Genomic DNA, 20,050 nt, shown 5'->3' with positions numbered 1-20,050 from the left:
ATGCGAACGCTACCAAAATGAATGGGTTCGGCAGCCCACCCTGTGAATAGCTGTTTCAGTCCCAGGAGAATGATGATAACCTCAGGCAGTGACAAACTGCTGTCTGAAGGACAGACCATTTGGGATGCACTCCCCTTACCCAAGATGGTCCGTTTCTAGCCCTGGATACGAGGCACAATACGAAAGGTCCGTGCTGAGGACAGATTCGTTCTCCACTGTGGTTTTAGGCTATGCAAAAGTGCCATCTTGGACCTATACCATTTCGCTTTTCAAAAGAAAAAGTTACAAAAACTGGTAAACAAAAAGTTAGTCAGCATTCGGCTAGATTTATATACACTGAAATTTACAGGTTTGTCATTAAGTGACTTCTGCCACAGACCACTGCACATTTGTCCCTAACAAAGCACAAAGCTTGAACCAATGGTCATTAGAAGTGACAACAGGTCATTGCTTTATCAACAAGCATAAAGAGAGTAAAAAATAGAACTGTAGCTACTTATCTTTAAATTTGCTGATTGACACAAGCAATCCCTCCCATTTCTGCAACTTCCAGTTGCACACCCTGCACTAGGACAGAGAAAAATCCTGCATCTTCACGGACAGTTCTGCCAGAGATCACAGTTCTGTTGTCACGTGAACGCAGAGAACTGTTGTCAGCCACAGCGCTGATTGAGAGGGATTCCTCCGGGAAGCTATAGCCCATGCAAGGTTCCTTGGCACTTCACACTGGACCAGGAGAGGACAAGGTTTCTCTTTGTTAAAACAGTGTTTTCAGCAGCATTATCCTCTTCTAACAAATTACAGTCTGCATGTGTGATGGGTGATTTTCGCATAGCCCCTTCTACCAAGCTGGCTTATTGCTGGCTTTGTGCAGTTAGACCATATGAAGATCCCCACCACTACCTGCCCAGCTGTTAAAGGACTACAGTACTGGAACAGTTCACTGTCAAGTACTTCACAGGCTTCTGCCAAGGATAACAACATCTTTTGGAAAGCCTTCCATTTTAGCAATTTCAAAACAACCCAGCTTGCTGTAAAATTCCAGGATTCTTTTATCATCTGGTCTCACTTCACAGAAAGCCCCACGGGAGCCTGAAGAAGGAAGAAAGAAACAAAACACAGTAGGAGAAGAGGTACTGTAAAAAAAACAGACATCAAATATTACTGGAGTTCCCACCTATTTTAACATTTCAACCCAGCTCCATAGGGAGCACAGTGCCCAGAAAAGAGCGGATTTATGGCAATATAGCTGACCACCTCCCACAGGGACTGCACACTGCAGACATCCTGTCAGTCTGAACAAACCCTCTGCACACCTTTTATTTCACAAAAAAGCACCCTGAAACTCTGCTGTTGGCTCAGAAAATAGCACTAGAAGAAGGTACCAAAGGAACTGTGAACCTCGGGTGCACAGTAAGGCAGTCGGCCAAGTACTTCCCCATGATGAAGGGTTTGGTAATTGCCCACCAGTGCACACTGCCGCACATACGGAAAAGCATCGTTACCAACACCGGCAGGGCAAACCCAGCCATTTGCACGTTGTTCAAGATGTAAAATTGTGTCCTCTCATTGCCAGATTGCTCCCTCAGTTCTTCCTATTTGCTAATTTACAGGATAATGGCTACAGTGCAAAGCTGCCTTTTACCCAACACAGCAGCCAAAGTCAGCTACCGAAGAACTTTTATGATTATTTACCTAAATGTAAAGTGTCAACTATGGCAGGAATCAAGTATCTCAGGTTGACATGCAAATACAGTATGTTAATGTAACCAACCCAAGTTTGCCTTGCACCCCAGAACTAACATGTAGTTAGGAAACAAGGAATTCTGAGTGCAAGAAACTTACCATTAGCCTTTAGAGAAGAGAGCAGGCAGGCCATCATGCTTTTGGCCACACTTGGATCTGTCACTTTTTTGTGGATATCAATCTTTATCAACGAGGGGAAGTTGGCAAGGAATGATTCCGGCAATACTTCTTGCTCTTCATGAAAGCTTAGCATTATTTTCTGTAGGGAATATGGGAAACAGACATTTTATCATGATCCAGCTTCTCATTTTCATTCAAGTTTATTAGGGGAGGCTGCTTTGCTCATAGAGTACACCTCCAAATTTGCATGTTTTTCAGCTGCACCTCTGAAAGTCACTTTGTTTTTCACCTGCTGAATTGCTCTCTGTACTCCAGATAAAAACGCAGGGTACAGAAGCTTCGCAGACTGTCAAAGGAGGACTGCAAGACTCCTTGCATGGCTTCTCAGTGACCTACACTTCAAGAGAGAAAAACCTTGAGCCAACCCACAACTAACGGTTTGTGCACAGATCTTCCTTTTCTTGGCATTAGACATGAGCAGTTTTAGCTCTGCACATCCTAATCTTCCACGTGTGGTCTGTGGTGCACAGTGGCCTGGAAACAACTCTCACGTCCATGCAATTATCTTAGACTACTTGCCCCAAAGGCAAGTTTGCCTGCAGGTTGAAATAAACCTTGCTGATGACTAAAGGATGTTGTTGATCAAAGACTACCGCAATCACTCAGGAAAGTCTTTGGGAACATTAACATCGAACATTAACTTCATGTAACAATCAAATGAGGTAAGAAGGAAGCAGACAAAGCCAAACCTGAACTATACTCAGGTCATTCCCTCTGCCGGTTACTGAATTTTAAAACGTATCAGGAACACTGGCTCAAGCAAACAAGCCATTTCACTTCATTTCTTGAATAACTGAAAGTCATTATCATAACAACCTGAACTAGAACTTCATCGCACAAGGACCCATAACATTACCAACACCCACATTCTTTTCAGGTCCAGTTTAAATGCAATCGCCTCAAATCCATCAACTGCCATCTCTCAAACTCTTGCAAAGGACAATCTCTGTTCAAAGTTACTACTTCAAACTTGTTGAGCTACTTAAGGTCCAGAACCACACCTGCTCCTCTGGGCTTTGCTTTATGACAGCTGTAACAGGCACAATCCTGTAGAGAACATTCAAAGCTAGACATGCTGACTTCAAGCATCAAGGCAAAAGCGGTAACTATTTCTTGCAACCACAGAAGTGCTACAAGAGGTAAAACAGGTTACCAAGGAGTAGAATACAGGTGAAGCTAAGGAACAGTTAGAAAGATGATGCATTTATCTCCTGTGATCAATAATAACCAATCTCGGGGAAAGCAGACATCAGACAAACCTCCCTGACAGGAATGTAGACAAAATTGCAAGACAAGCTCACAGCAGTATGACACAAGTGCAGGACTGGATTTTTCTTCTGTGAAACAAAACGTTTCAGTTATCCCATGAAGTTTGGGGCTTGAGATGTATTTAAGTAAACTAGAGAACGACTAAACCATATCAGAAGTCAACAATTTGAATGAAATTATCTAGAAAGTACAAAAAGGGAGTTTTTCAAACCAAAGTGGAGACTGAGATTATAAAGAGGTAAGAGGTCTATAAAGGAAACCAAATCAATCCTATTCTATGAGAATTTTTCCCTACGTCACTTTGATGACAATGGCTTCTAAGCAACTACTGAATATTCTCTACATTCCTTTATAGTGACAAAAGTATAAATCCCTAAAATCCCACAGCATCTATCTCAAGAGCAAAGTACACAGAGCTCTTCTGTACTCCCAGGAACAAGCCTCAAGCCCATAGTCTCAAGAAACAGACTTTCTCTGAAATACTGTAGGAAATTCTGGAGCAATGTACCAACAGCAAAAAGTGGTCTCAAACATCTCAATGGAAAAGCCAGCATTTCAGCACAAAATACCTCCTGCTTTCTCTCTGAAATTTGGCTTTAAAGTTCTGGAAATCAAGGTCCCTTCTCCTCCCTTACTGTACCTAGTACAGCTTTGCTGTGTTTAGTTTCTGCTATCTTTACATGCATTACCTTTTCTTCAAAACCTGACTTCACACACATAGTTGAAAGCACGGCACTGTGCAAATGTGGAAGAATCAAGTCATAAAACCCATAGACTGCAGAACTGGCTCCCCTTCAACAGTAGCAGTGGAGTTAAGGTATCTTCTAGCCACACCTACCCCAGAACGCTGACATTTGCTGCAAGGCTTTTGTTTTTTTTAAAAGGTACCTCGCCTCTCCCCCATCACCAATTAAGTAATGGCCATTTTCACAACAGGGTGACAAACATTTAATTTCATTTACAGGAAGCTTTGCTTTGCTTGTGGGAAGGCCCGTGCTCTCAGAGCTGTCACCTCCTTTAAGACTCCAAGTCCTAGTCAAATAAAGCAAGGACACACTGCCATATACACCTCTTCTGCCCTGCCCTCACCAGCTGGGGATTCCCTCAGGAGCACCACCAGTCTGACACCAGCCTCTGGGTTCAGACAACTTGTTGAAGAACACTTCCTGGAAAGCATTCCCTTCCTCTTGAGAGGGAAAGAAAAAGGCTAAGCAGTGGTACTTCTGGACTTGCCTCTAGTACAGCTTTGCCCACACCTCCTTCCACTTGCAGGTGTGGACTGGCACCTCTGAATACTAAATGCATTGATCTCCTTATAAGAATGCATCAGCTAAAACTTTTCAATATTCCTGACACTTCGATGACACTGCTTTTCTCATTTCTTTTAAAACCAATTCAAGATACTGATTTTTAGGACTTGCTAAAGGTGAGATATTGTTTTGCATCATTTACAGCTGCCACACTCTGCAAATACCAAAACCAAGTGCTCTTTAATTTGTTTTTCATACTTATACTGATACAACTATTAGGGTAGGGTTAGCCTCACCTGCAGCACAGGGAAACTAATACCTCATTTTGGGGGAGAACAGAGCATATGCAATCCTTTATTTTCAAAATGTAATTTTCTCTAGATCAAGGTCATTTACATTCACCATACTGATTACTACTGAGGTACATCTCATGCATGTATCACAACACACAGCTGCATCTGACTGGCAGTGAATAATTTACTGTCACCTTCTAAAACGACAGATCAAAGAGTTGTCCTCATCAATGACTTCAGATAGGTATGAAAACTGAATTACATGGAAGCTCAAAATGCAAAAGGAAAATGGAAGACCTGCTTTGGAAAGAAAGGCATACAGTTCTGGTCTCATGGGTTATACCAACCTCTGCCTCAGACAGCTCCTTGTCACTATTTGGTTTAGTATATTTTTCTTGCATGAAAGGGATCCAAGACATTTTGCATTTTTTAATGAAAGGAGTCACATCAACTGTTCCCAAAGCATAGCCACATATGCCATCCTCATCTTCTAAGACGAAGCAGTAATCTAGGCTGAGGGTGAGCAGACCTCCTACCAACCTGCAGAAAGAAGTATCCAAATTCAGTCAAAAGAAGGTCAGTTTGAATAAATATGTCCTTGAGGAGACTCTGGGGTCATCCAAAGAACCGACAGAGTCATCCAGCTGTCGACACTTAGCAATAAGTAACATTTGCACCTCAGGATCCCACAACTTAATTCTATACACAGTGCTCTGACTCAGAAACAAAAACTTCCTTCGCATTTTGGCCTCAGTTTCTCTGCTGCCATTACCTCCTTGTTATTTCACCTCCTCTTTTGGGTATTTTTTTGGTATCGCTTACACGTGCTTTCTTAACTACCTTCCTGTCACTGACAGAGCAGCCTCTTTACAAAGTTCTATGTAAATTAAACACCTGAGATATAAAAAACACTCAAAAGTAGCTCATTTTCAGCTCAGATTTAATACTTTTTTTAAAAAACCTTCATCTTACTTGTCATTGCTTATTCTTTTAAAAAGTTGGTACAGGTAATCTATAACATGTATCTCAGAAAAAAATCAAGGCAGTTGGCTGGGACAGTGTTTCCCCCCCCCAAATTTTAATTAACTGAAGAACTATACTAGGTTGGAAAACAATATCAGAGGTTAACTCCAGACTATGGACACTCTCATGATAGACTTTCACAAAATCTGAAATACTGTGGATACTATGATGCACAGGTTTCAGCCAAGTCTTTTTTCTAACAGCTCACAACAGGTGACCAGAGCATAGACAGAGATATAACTGTTAATGGTATCTTTAGGAAACCTAAACCACAACTTCCTGAAGCCTGTAGAGGGTAGATTTTTTTTTTTTCTATTTTTTTTTAACCAAATGCTTTTTGCATTCTTCAACTTTTAAAAATTCAAATTCAATTCAGTGTCAGGATTTCTTCCTTCAGAACCTCATCTGTAGGTCATTCACTCCTAATACATACTTGTCTCCAATCAGATCTGGTAAACTATGGAAGGGTTGATCAGCTCCATCAGCATACATTTCTCTGCAGATCTTGTATACAGATGCCTAAGCGGAGAGATAATTTCAAGTCGTCAGTCGCATTGAAAAGCTAACAACTTCATTTTAGAGAGATTTCATTAACAGCTCCACTGTAAACTAGTAGTGACAGGCATTTAAGTTAACACAGACCAAGAGTACACAACTATGAGATGGACCTATCCTCCCCCGTTGAAAGTAACAAAGTTGCCCATCAAAAAACACTTAACTTGAAGCCTGGGAAGAAAAGGCTAGAGGTCAACCTCCTGCAGGCTGTAACAGCACAAGATTAATCGTGAGGGGTAGTTACCAAAGTCTCAGTGAAGACCACTGCTACAAAGTCCCTTTTCAAAACCATCAATATTCAAGTACAACAATCTAACCACTGTGAAGGCCTGATGCACCCTGACATTCTGCATGTTTAAAGACTTTCAGTTGAATCTCTTCAAAGAGCAAATTCGTATCATTCATATATTAAAGAAACGTTATACTTTTCAACGAAAAGGCTTTGCATGTCTCTGGCCTCCCTTCATAAAAAGGGAACCCCTCCCCAGAATAAATATTCGCTATGACTGCATGTTTAGCTGTATTACTGATTGTTTAGGTGGCTTAAAAACATCATTTCCATTGCCTACAAAGGAACAAACCAGCCTTAGGTACAGTCCTGCACAAAAGGTATGGAAAAGGCTGCTTTACTGCCCATGGGAACAGCACAGGACAGAGCCTAAAACTAGCAGGTAAAGAACGCATCCTGTCTGTCTGACTGGCTTCAAAGTCGGGATTCACTTGAGCTGTTGCAAACTCAACCCAAGTACTTAGGTTTTGAAGGAAACACGTTTCAACTCAAAGTTAAAGCTACATTAATCCTCATATTGTTTAAACTGCATATTTCACATTCAAGGGCTCTTCTTGCTAAGCTAACAGGAATAAAGCTACACTACAGATCTGCTCAGAAAAAAAAAAAAATTTCTGGTTTCAAAGTATCAAAAAAACTCCAAAGCAGATTTGACGACAAACCTTTCAAAACCAGGCCGAAAAGCTTACAACTGTAATTAAACCAGTAAGGATGGCTGAAAAATCATCCCATCTTACAACAACGTTTTGAGACACAACACGGGCATGTTCTGCCCGTACAGCTCCGATAATACTGGCGGTTACCCCAATCGTCACTGAGTGAACAAGTATATGCATTCTCGCTCAGGTTATGCCACTGCATGCGTTCCCACTGCAAAAATTATTCATCTAGCAGCAACCAATTTTAACCTGCCTTTTGTAAACAGGGAAGGCACTTAGATTTAAAAGGCTGTGGGGCGGGAGACTGGGAATCAAGGTGTGGGTGTTCCTGCACTGTTGTGCAGCACGTCGATGAACCACAGGCAAGTCACCTAACCTCAGTTTTCCAGTGAGATTGTATTTGTGCCTTGTGCAAGATATTGGCACGTCTGTTTCATTATGGGATGAAGGGACTCAGCAGTAACTGGCGTTGCTGCAGAAGGAAAGGCATCACTAACAGTAACAGTGACAAGTGTCAAAAGCAGTTACCTCGTCTTTAGGAAAGTAGGGTCGTATCGTGTACACTTTGGAAGTGGGTGTTAATGGAGGCGGTTGAAAAAAGAGGTCATTTGCCCCATCAATAGGCAGCAAACGCTGTGAAAACAAAATACTTAATATGACTGTGTGAACAACCAAACCCATCACTCTTGGGTGTGCACTGCAGACTCCCAAATTAACATTTGCTACTTGCAGGCACCCCAGAAGAAGGTGGGGTTGGTAGGCTTTACAAATGCAAAGACCTTATTTGAATAGAAAATATCCAATTGGTGTTTTAAAAATATGCAATTGAAACAGCACATTAAGAGACTGTTAATCTTATCTGCTTTAAACTACTATTTACCAATCATATCTACACTGTCTCTGTATAAGAACATAGAATGTCAGGAGGAAAGGTTTGGTCTGAAGAGGGTTAACTGGCCAGAGGAGACACTTTATCCCAAAAGCAATGCGCTGATTCAATTTGCTGCGCGCAGAGCACCTGTGAGGGGGGAAAAGTATAGCACCTGAAAAATCCATGAACAAATCTGAACGTGGCATAAACAGGGATTTCAGATCATTTGCCAATTGAAATCTTTGCGACAAAGCACGTTACAGCTTTATTTAGAAAGGAACCAGAATTTGGATGACTGTATCTCTTTTGCTCATGGAATTCCCATTGGCAGACAAGCATGCGCGCATTGTGCAACTGCGGGCGCAGATAAAAATGCTGTGCGACCTGCAAAGAAACAATGTGAAATGTTCAACTAAAGCCGCTGCGCTTCGCATGCGCGTGGGACAGGCAGCATCTCCTTGAGAAATTACTGTAGAGAGGGGAGGAAAATTATTTTAAACCAAGCTGTAAGGCTAATGGGCTTTGGACCAGAAAGCCTTCGGCAGACCAATCCTTCCAGACCTCTGATGTGCAATAAAAGGTTTCTCATAAAACAAAGAAAATGTCATTCAGTTGTGAAGTCATATTGATACCTGGAACTCTCCTGCTAGACCACCTCTAAAGGCCCAGGGTTCTTGGTCTCCACTTAAGAACTGTGCTGAAGATTGACTACGACACCCTGTTGAGATCAGATCCAAGCGGAGAATGTTACGAGAAGGGGGATTTCCTGGGTGTCTAACATGTCCAAAAAGCTAAGACACACTTCTGGAAAAAGCTCTCTAACTGAGCTAGAATCCAGGGCTTGGGGGAGGCTGTAATAATGTATGATCCACATAGATTTTGTGCTTGCACTCTGATTGCAGAACTCCAAGTTTTTTACTACCTATAACAGACTATTTTTTGAACAGGTGACATATTCATTTCAGACTAGAAGGCACAAGAATGGTGCCATGCACAATTATATAAGCTTCCCAGACTTTTTTTAAAAATAGATTTGTGGCAGAAACATCCATTTCACCTATGAAAATATGACATCTTGGAAGCTAGGTGGCTCAATAGCTGCTACTGTAAATTTTAGATCAAACAAATGCCATTATCACAGCCCCTTGAAAAAAAACGGACCTTTCTGAAGTCACATTTTAGTAATGATTGTTTCTAATCTTGTCAGAAAACTAGGACTGGCAATATATGCAAACAGTCTGGAACAGCTCAGGCAGCCAGGAAAGTTGTATGAAACAGTATTCTTGCAAGAGACCACGCAGATTTGCATAATCCAGGCTGTATATTCACACTGCTGCTAGCAGAAGGTAAGAAGTGTTAACCAGAACGGATTCACTATTTAACTAGTACATCCTGTTGGCCACAGATACACTAGCTTTGATTTTTAGCATCTGGATTTTTCTCCTCGTTGAGCCCATCAGATGCACCACGGTCCCTGCTGATCAGCCAGCCACAGCAGGCCCACTGAAGAGCTCAGCTTTAGTTTACACTGGCTTTAGAAATGACACTTCTATTAGCTGTTTGACTTTTAACACTGTTCTGCCAGCGAGGCACCACAGCCCTCACCAACTACCGCAAATGGCAACTGTAGAGGAAAAAAAAAAACCCAAAGGCAGAGTGGTAGCTGGAGTGGAGATTTCAACTACCTGCCTAGTTTTCTGACAAGATAAGCAGCGCAAATCCTCTCTCCTTTTGTGGACAGCAATCTAACTCCTGTTTGAGTAACAGTCTCAGATCAGTACAGACAAGTATGTTGTGCTAGTCAGAGAGTCCCAAAGTATGCCAAGCTTGACATTTATGAGAGTTTAGGAATATACCTTAAATACAAACTATCCTAAATATGGTAAATTTCAGAAACAATGCAAGCACCAGAATTTGGATTTGGTTTACTCCCACATTTTAGAATTCTCACATAAAAAGATACCCATGTCACAAGGAGATTTAGTCAATAACTTGGAAGACAGAAGTATCTGTCTGTCCTTTGAGACTACAACTTAACTAGCACTTCCAATTATTACAGTAAAGAGCTGCGTGAATGAAGAGCTGTATAAATGAAAAACATAGTTAATGCCTTAGTCGCTGCGCAAATGTGACTTCAGTTCATGCCTTTTGCACTCTAATCTAACTGAGCTGCCTCACAGACAAAACCTTTCCATTTTAAATAATTAATGACGACGCGCTGTGAACATCTGGCGCTGTCCATCCAATAGCAGTAGAAACTTGTGCTGAAGATTCTCCCATCTGTACACAATGGGGAAGAAGACAATAGAAGTCATTAGTCATCCATAGTACTGTACAGCCACACTACTTTAAGGGACTGAATGCTAGCTGGACTTGGGAGGAGAGGTGAAGGAAGTGAACATCCAGTGGACCATTGAGCACACCATTGTGAAAAATAATTTGTTTGGATTCACGATATACTTGGCTTTCCATAATGATGTATTTTATCACAGATCTTTGCTTTATTTGTATTCACACTAGTGATAAAACGAAAGCTGAAGACAAAAACATTCCCTCTCACAGAACTACTGTTAGCATAAGAGTATTAAACTGTACATGTCAAAACCTCGTCAAATTGTTTTTTCAACTACCTAATATCAATTTGAGTACTGAAATAAAACAGTGCCAAAATTAACAGAGCTAGTATTTACAAAGTTGGCATCTAATGTGAACTACTCCAAGTATTTGATGCATTTAAAGACTTGACCCAACTTTACAGGGTCATTGAAAACTGAAGACAATTTCAGCTGAAATCAGTGGGTAGCCTGACAATTCTGAAATGCAGTCTTAAATTGGGCCCTCAATGTCTAGAGATTACAAGAGTCACTGTTTTCTTCATGGAGCTTTGGCCTAGAGTTTTAAATAGATTAAGTTATCAACAAGAGAGCGTTCTTCCTAGCTAAAGGTCAACATACAGCAAGAATAGTAAAGTTGTGGGAGTTGTATTACACTAGTCTTAAAAATGCAAGAACTGAAGCTTTTAGACAGCATTAGGCAGAGATGTTAACATACTCCAATGCTGTCGAGTTTTCCTCCCAAGCTAGTTTTCCTCTCTGTACTTCGCAGAAGGCAGTCTTAAAAGCTGCTCTTCTTTATCAACCATACATATAGGGACCAGATATTTAATAAGCACAAAACACAAGTTGTTGAGCATGAACTGACTCAATGACTTAACAGGTCGTCTCCATCCCTGCTTAAACCTGCCAGTGTTTAAGAGTATCATTTAAAGACAATCCAAACGCTAGGACAATCCAAGGTTGTGTAATGGTAAACCACTGCAAGGTTTGTGACAGCTACAAAAAGTGTGACACAAGACCATCAGCTTTGCTGCCTGCTGTGTATGTCAAGCAAGTTCTCAGCATAATCCTTACAGCTGGATTGAAAACCTGAAAGTGAAATGCAGTCACTAGAATTACCCAGGCCATGCTGGTGCTATCTGCCAACTTAGGATCGCCAAAAGAATCTTCCAGGGAAAAAAAACAAACCAAACAGAAATACACCAACCAACCAACCAAAACTAAGAAGTCACACATCAAAAAAACCAAAAACCAAACAAACAAAAAACCAAAAAAAGCCTGTTTCAAGATCAGTTTAAGTCTCAGACTAAATCTGTCTAGAGAGCTCCACAATTTCCACCCATTACAAAAAAAATTAACAAACAAACAAAAAAAAAAATCGGCAATTTGGAAAGTGTTTAAAGTAAACTGTTTTGCACCAGAATAGCCTTATGTTAAAGCTCGCATGCGCACGGGGCTGGGAGGATCAGCTTCCTCTTGGCCAGGCCCATTGAAAGGTCACTTCTGCAATTGTTCTGTTGAAGACAGCAATACGTTATCAAGACAGAGCAAGCAGCAGATAGCTGATGAGGTCACATTTCATAGTGTCATTTCCAATCATACACCCGGCTATCCAAGGAGTTATATGGCATAGTCCAGTGTGCATTCAGTCAAGAGTAAGTTAAAAGGCAACACTTACGTGTCAGGTGAGATTCAACTTTCATTAGCCCAAGAAGAAAATCAAGGTCTCCAATCGTAAGCATCCAGCAGACTTCACTTATTATACCAATGCAAATTCACAGCAAACATTGCTTCAAGTAGCGAGACAGGAAAACCTTTAAAACAGGGTCAAATCCGACCCCACGTCCAAGAAAACACACCTGTCCCACACTTTGTTTTCCCCGTGGGCTAATTAAAAATAAAAGAAAAAAAACTGCACTGAGATTATAATGGCTCCCAATGCACCTACCTAACCACTGCACAAAAGATTTCACCATTGACATAATACTCTTGATATCCCAGACGTAGGAGTACATGTCATAAAGGATTGTCCTGTTGGCACAGTTGGAGAGGCGAGTGAACATTCCCATCACCAAGCTGCACATTTCTTCAAACTTGGCTGCTCGGTTACGCCACTCTTCTATCTACGAACGGAGGCAAAAGATCCACAAGATCAAACACAGTCCTCTTAAGAGGAGAGGTACTCTAAATATGGAGGAAGACTGCACTATTCATTACTTCATTGTACCAGCTGGGCAAACCACACCACACATAACTCACAGACATTCTCTATGGCTATTAGAAGTGAATCACTGGCCAAACGCGGACACCAGACTGCTTTCACAGCTAAATGGTACTACAGGGCTTAAAACAGTAGATTCCACTGGAAAAATGAAAATTACTCCAACCTGTTGTCAGTCATTCTCTTCAGGTCCTCAGAAGTAGACCAACAGTCTCTATTACAGACAACAGGTAACACTGCTCGGGATTTTGATTTAAAAGGAGAGAAACAAGATTCACACTCACTTTTTCAGCATCCTTTCCTTTGCAATTAACACTGACAACGCTGCTATTTGCTCTGAGCCACTGGAATTCTCTCAGCATCTGTGCACCTTTGGGTCCATGTTCATAAGGAAGGTAAAACAAGTCAGCAAGAAGCTGCAAGTCCTCCAAAGTCACTGGTTCTACTGTGTAGAGAGGCTTTTCATTTGGCCCGGGCACAAACTGTTCTTTGTTAATTTGTTCATCAGTCTGCATAGGGGCAATGTCACTACCAGAGTCCTCCTGCATAGACATCTCTGGGGACTTCGATTCAGCTATGCTCTCCTTATCCGTGTCCATGGGTTTCAACTCTTCTGCCATCTTGGCTTCAGCAATATCTGTCAGAATCTGATTAGCATTTTTGTCTGCATCTTCTTGTTTTTCCACCACCATGTCCATTGGTTCCTCATCAGATTGCTTCTTTTCTTCCTCCTTTACCAAGGCCGGTGACTCACTGCTCAGCGCTGCCCCCTGACTCATGATGGGTTCTTGGTAAACTGTGGTAACCACAGTTGCTGCGTTTAAAGAGGACGGTGCCACCATAGGCCCTACATCCCCTACAGTAGTTTTAGCACCACTGTGGGCCACTTGCCTACCTGAGAATAAGAAGAAACAAGTTTACAGAGTTTTCAATATCTGGCAACTAAACTAACATTCTAATCAACAACTTCTGCAAATCATGGATGATTCTGTTGCCACTGCATTTGATCAGCAGTTTTCCTTTTGAGAAAAAACATATATTTCACCTCAGATCCCAAGCTCCCACTGCTGCAAGAAAGGTGTACAATGCTGGAAGGAACCCAGCTAGTTTCTGTAGACAGAAACTCAGAAAAGTAAACCCATCTTAAAACCACTGAAAGAACATGGACTCTTCTGGGCAAGAACTAATGTTTACAATAATCTAAAATCCACTTCAAAAAAACCACTATTCTTCCAATTCTCTCAAGCCTCATGCAAGTCTAGTAAGAACCAGGTCTACAAGATCCAGAGTCTTTCCTGTCTTGTATCAGGAGTGCCAAAGGATCATAAACCGAGGTTGCTTCTGCCAATCAGCTGGGGCACTACAGGCACGCTGCAGAAAGTCAAGCACTATTCTTTCTTTATTAAGGATTCCTCAATTAGTAAGACAGAAAATACTTCTAACTGAAAAATACGCAGTTTTCCAGGATCTGTAAAATAGTTTTAATCTAAATGCAAGTACTGAACATTCAACACCAGTTTTCTAAAAACCCCAGAATGATACCAAATCAGACTCACTGCTGTATTGCTGAGGGACCCCAAATTCCTGCAACCATTCCGTTAAGGCCAACTTCAGGGCCATTTGTGGGCTGTACAGAACATCTGTTTCAATATCTTCATCGCTTCCCTCATTTTCCAATTTAATCTGGATAGAAACTGTACTGTCTTCAGTATCAGCTACAGAGACAAGTTTTAAAAAGTTATCATGAAAATTTTGTTTAAAGTAAGAGTCATGTTAGACAAGGCATTCAAGAACTCTCCCACAGCCTTAATTCACAAAGAAGGACAAAGCATTCTACCCTAATTACTCAAAACAGAAAACTATAGTCACCATCAATGTCAACACAGAAACTAGACATTCTGGCATTCAGTTTCTCTTTTGATCCAAACTGCTTCTATTCCAACGAAACCAAATCCATGGAAACTTATGGCAAATCTGGGCTTGGAGAGAGCTTTTTATAAAACCCAAGGCTAAGAAAAATCTCAAGGATAAGAAATTCTCTGATAGCATGTGCTACAGATACTTCCCAGGAAGTCAATAAAACAATCTAGATGCTCATTATCCTTCAGGCAAGTACCATTTACTTATGGGATAAAAAATGCTAAGCAATCTTAAAAAAATTGGCGAGAAAAGGTTAGAATTGTTAAAAAAAAAACCTATCAGTATGACTTACATGGTTAAGCACAGATCCCAGCCAACAGTTAAGCATACTTACTCATTACCACATCTTTTCTCACTCCATTCATGTTGGACTTGTACCAGGTCGCAAGCGTGTGAATAGCAACATAATTGGCTTCAAATTCACAGTTTGGATTGGTCAGAACTCCCTTGAGTCGAGGGATGAGCTCAGTTGACCGACCTTTGTAAGGGCCAAGAAAAAGCCTTTTTTGATCATAATCATTAGCATGGATGTTATCCCAGATAACTGGTGCTCTCCTGATGATCTTAGAAACTTCTTCAATGGACTCTACTGGAATGTCTTTGGATACAACTTTGGGACCTAAGAGGGAAACAGAATAATCACAGGGCTTTGTATATACTTGAAGATTCAACCCCCAAATAGCTGGACAGTTTATTTCACTCAATACTTAAGAGAAGTAATTTTTACTCTAACAGTGAATTAAAAAAACCCCAACCCTAAACCAAACAATTCCTACCTGTCCACAACACCTCAATGCCAGGGAGCAGCTTTTCTCCTACAGTTCGTAAATACGGTGACTGGGCAACATTTGGATAACAGAAAGTTCCACAGTACTCTGCACAGGAAAAGAGAATGTTTCTATTAGCAGGATACACGTGTGTGACAACATACTCAACTGTCCCAGAAGCGCACTGAGAGAATCCTACTTTTTGAGAAGAGAAATATCTATTAAATTAATCAAGAAAGGTCCAAAAGTCTAAAGGCTAAATAAAAAGAACATTATGAATGATACTTAGCACAAAGATCAGAAAGGAAAGGTAGGAAAATTATTTAATATTGCTCCAATGTCAGAATTAGGAAAAAAATAATAAAGTCCATAAATAGAAGACCATATGTGAAAGAACTAGAAATCCTAAGACTGAATACGAAATGCAAATACCTAAAAAATTAACCCCAGAACATGTCTCTTTAAAGAGTAGTTCCATTCTGTTGCAGACCTCCTACAGTGTAAGAGGATAAACAAATCAACAATAACATTGCTACTGAACTGAATTTTCCAGGAATCAATCTACACCTCTGCAAACAGTGATCCTCTCTCCCTTACAATATTCTTATAGCTATTACAAGCAGCTTGTAGTTTAAAAAATAGACAGGTAGGTGTGGCAAAAGCCCTGCATATATTTGAGACACTTGAATCTTTACGTCAATTTCTTCAAACAACCCCAAAATACTCCTTAAAGCAGTGGTTAAGTATTACACTAGCTTTTTGACCAGTAAAATAACAGCCCCCCTCCTTTAAGGCTGAAATAAATTATTCATCTCATTTTACCTGTAGGACAGAAAAGGAATGTGTCTGGTTCTCCTAGATATTGATAAATTTCATTTGTGATTGAGACTTGAGCATGAGCAAAGGAACTGAAAACTTCTTTGTCTGCTGCACACATGTTGTGATCAATATCATCAAACAGCAGTGCAAAAGATCTGCAGCCAAACTGGGAAACCTAACACAAGAGACGAGAGCAAAAGGTTTAATTTTTTTACGTTATTTTTATTTCTTTTTTTTAAATCAAACTGTATAATTTTTCAAAGGAAAAGCCACAAGAATGGGGGAGAGAAGGTAGAGGAGGCAAGACACACTTTGTTATCTATTCATAATGAATGACTATCTCTGACCTACTGCTCTGCTTCTCTCACCTCCGAAGACCTGCAATCTGTTCCAGTTTTAGCAATCCAAAGCTGATCTCACTGGACAGATGGCTGGAAAAAAGCTAAATCTGTAACGGCTTTTGGACAAAGGAAAGGAGTCAATGAGGAGAACAAAGCAGATGTGTTTGTCAGGTCTGCCTCTGAAGGCATTTACTGCATATAAGAATCCTTGCTTTAGAAATGCATCTTGGCTCCAAGGCCCTAAAATACTCTGGAGACAAGTTCCCAAGAACAGCCTTCAGAATCCAATACAAGAGGAGACTTTTTTAAATCTAGATGATCACTGGCCACTTCGGCAGTGCAACCTGAACACATTCATTGGAATTGTTCAGAGGCGTTCAAACTAACGCTGGGGCTGGAAACATTAAAGAAGCTCATGAAAAGCTGCCAAGAGGCGGAGGGTATTGAAGTTTTCAAAGTAAGTAGCACTGCAAACAGGGAAGCATCGTCACACTTACCTGGTCCAGTTTGCGTTTCAGTGTGGACACCTCTTTAGGATTGGAGAAAGTGATGTCCAGTCCAGGAGAGATTGCATAGATGAATTCTATTTCATGTTCTCGTGCAGCTGATATTAGGGTCATTAGCTGCTCTGGAAATAAAATTCGAGTATTTCAGAAAAATTCAACAATTAAAAAAAAAAAACAAACTCAGACATCATAAGTAAATTATAAAATGCAAATGCCTCTAACTTGCTGAAATTTCTTAAACCTAACACAGCAAAGAGCACCAAATTATTTGGAAGAATTCTTAGAAGTTATACCAAATGAATACAACAGCTGTCCTTATATTGTTATTTTCCATGTTCAAATTTTTAAATTATTTTTAAAATTCTCTTTATCTCAATGTCGTGAGAGAAGTGTGGACGTAGTCTGCTTTTACAGCACGCACACTAAGAGTTCTAGAATTATCACTGACTTTTTCTACTTTTGTCACACGTACTGAGAGACAATTCAACGTAGCAACACGCTGCACGACACCAATTCACATATTATTCGTGACTGAAGCTCAGGGCACACGAAAAGGGACCTTTTTTTTAAACCTCACTGTGCAGAAGTAGCTGCTTTAAGAAACTAACTTCAAATTTAATCTCCATATAACTAATAAAGATAATTATTTTTAGAATATTTAACAATCTTTGTTCTTATTGGCAATTACATTGCAGTATCCTTTAGATCAGATTTCTGCAGTGATTCAATGTGGCCTCCAAGAAGGATTATTTCACTTCAAACAAGTATCATTTTAACTCCCACCCAAGGAAAACAATAACACCCACAGGCTAATAAAACACTGTAGATCCCACAAATGCTAGAGGTGAATAAGAAGTCTCACACCAGCTTCAACAGGTCTTACGTTCTGACTAGTCAGAAGCTACTTTTCTGACTAGTCCTCTCCTCATTGAGGCAAGCACCCAATGAATCACATAAAAGGGCATGCTATTCGCTCGTCAAGTTTTTTTATTTGCTGAAGCAAATGATCTCTACTTCAAAACATGGCCCAGATGTTCAAGAGCCAGAGAGCTCATTCTGAGCAACCTCTCCCTGGAAAAAAGTAAATCTCAGAAGCAGTTTTAGAAATAATCTGTAGAATTATAGTTGAAAGAAATAAATCCACACTTGTACCAAAGCTCCACTAAATACACCTGGAGGTTATTAAGAACAGGTCTCCACTCACCTTTGGAAAAGGCTACTGTGATTAAACACACACAAGCATGTACAGCAATGACCAATTCATTCACACGTGTACCTATAGGAAACACAGAGGGGAAATAAAGACAATTACCTGCTTCCTCTACAGAGTACATTTCTCGCCAGAACATTCTGTGCTTGTAGTCATCCTTTGGAGCATACAGGTATGTATTTAGTCCCCACTTCTGAAGTCTATAGACATAAGAAAAAAGCCTTAACTGGGAGAATAGCATACCAATTCAGGAATTCTACATTTTACTTAATCTAATTCTTTTATTTGATCTAACTTACTCTTTTCTTCATTGAATGATGCATTATACCATTAAGATGCAATAACTTTACACACAACTGATCCCAGACAAATTCATTTTAGACAAGAAGGAAAAGTGAATGAGCCACCAAGTATACAGATATTAGGCAAAAAGTTGCTCTAGGTTAGAACAATAATTCTTATCAGGCTTAAGTGGAAGATTATGATTCTGTTGCGGTAGAATGTGCTGCAGTAAGAGGAAGCATGACTTGCCTCCTAAAAAGTTCTTTCCTTTGCTCCATAACCCAAGGTCTTCCATAAAATCCTGTGAGAAACAAGATTAAAATTATCCAGTTACATTATGTCTGCTCCATGACACATTATATTACAACCCACCATTTTCTTCCTCTTCCACTGTAGTAATCAAAAAGCCTCCAAACCAGGAAAATAAAAAAAAAAAAAAATCTGGTTAGACAGCATTAGCAAAGTGTAATAACCTAAACTGATCTAAATTTAAAATGCAATTATAACTTATTTCGTTTCTTATAATCTAAGGTCTTAATATTTTGGCCACTGAAGCAATTAATTTTCAGAATCCAAACTGTACTCCTGAGCCTATGCCCTTGACAAGTAAAGTCAGCATTATTATAAGAGCAGACTGAACAGTCATAACCTAATTAAACTACCACTCCAGACACCTATAAAGCAGATTTGATTTTATTGTGAACATAGAACACACCTGAAAATATATACCAGCTCAAAAATGTTTAATGGTGGTACAGATTAGAAATATATACTGAGATATATTTTGTCTAATTTAAAAAAATGCACGAGTCAACAAAATGCTTAGGATTTAATTCCTTTTATTCAGTTTAATAGGCTCCTTGGCAAAACCGACTTGCTATTATCTTACTTTACAATTCCCACATCTTTACAAGCTAAGGCTATGTCTTTGATTAATCATATAAAAGCATCTACACAAGTGATTTTAAAATAATGTATATTCAGAGTCCTGAAATTTCATGGAAATTGTAACTGCTTCTGGTTTTAAATCTAATCCTTCCATTCTAGAAACACAATCCTTTAAAAAGCACTCTCAATGCACTCTTAGTCAAGTAAATTCACTTAGACCTATGCGTAAAAAGTTCAGCCACAAGTGGGCACTTCAAAACAAAGCTACAGCTTGGCAGTCTTTGCACAAACCAGAGACTAAAATAACACTGAAATTTAATAAGCTCTTATTTTCAAACAGCATGGCCACTCAGTGACAAATGATGCTCTTAACACACAGAGCTCAAGTCCTCACAGAATACCAGTTCAGAAAGTAAACAATATCTTCATTTCCAGAGCTATTCACCATTCTAAGTCTGTAAATATTTGGCCTCACAGAGACCCAGAAACACCATCTCACTACCTTCCAAAACTCGAAACTGAGGCATTAAACATTTTCTGTATGTTAACAAGTATTTCAGTTACCTGTTAGTTAACAACTTGTTCTTTCAAGAAGCTTAAAGCAGGTGGCCTTGGTCTAACTGGC

At 40.0% G+C, this 20,050-nt stretch overlaps 1 protein-coding gene across 1 annotated transcript; it reads right to left on the bottom strand.

Annotated features, from left to right (window-relative positions):
- Positions 1-125: 125 nt before the first annotated feature.
- MGEA5 (meningioma expressed antigen 5 (hyaluronidase)) lies at positions 126-18,838 on the bottom strand (the record flags this gene model as incomplete). The annotated part of the gene is made up of 15 exons (XM_010145923.1): positions 126-1,092; positions 1,846-2,005; positions 5,086-5,278; positions 6,195-6,280; positions 7,793-7,897; positions 8,768-8,853; positions 12,420-12,594; positions 12,977-13,587; positions 14,249-14,407; positions 14,947-15,231; positions 15,389-15,487; positions 16,202-16,373; positions 17,037-17,167; positions 18,358-18,455; positions 18,787-18,838. Coding segments are annotated over 15 exons (2,549 nt in total), but the record flags the coding sequence as incomplete, so codon positions are not given.
- Positions 18,839-20,050: the final 1,212 nt, after the last annotated feature.

Source organism: Buceros rhinoceros, unplaced genomic scaffold (assembly GCF_000710305.1).
Source record: "Buceros rhinoceros silvestris isolate BGI_N320 unplaced genomic scaffold, ASM71030v1 scaffold33711, whole genome shotgun sequence".
In the NCBI taxonomy this organism is placed as follows: domain Eukaryota; kingdom Metazoa; phylum Chordata; class Aves; order Bucerotiformes; family Bucerotidae; genus Buceros; species Buceros rhinoceros.
The sequence above is the reverse complement of the archived record's forward strand: the minus strand, read 5'-3'. Positions and strand labels throughout refer to the sequence as shown.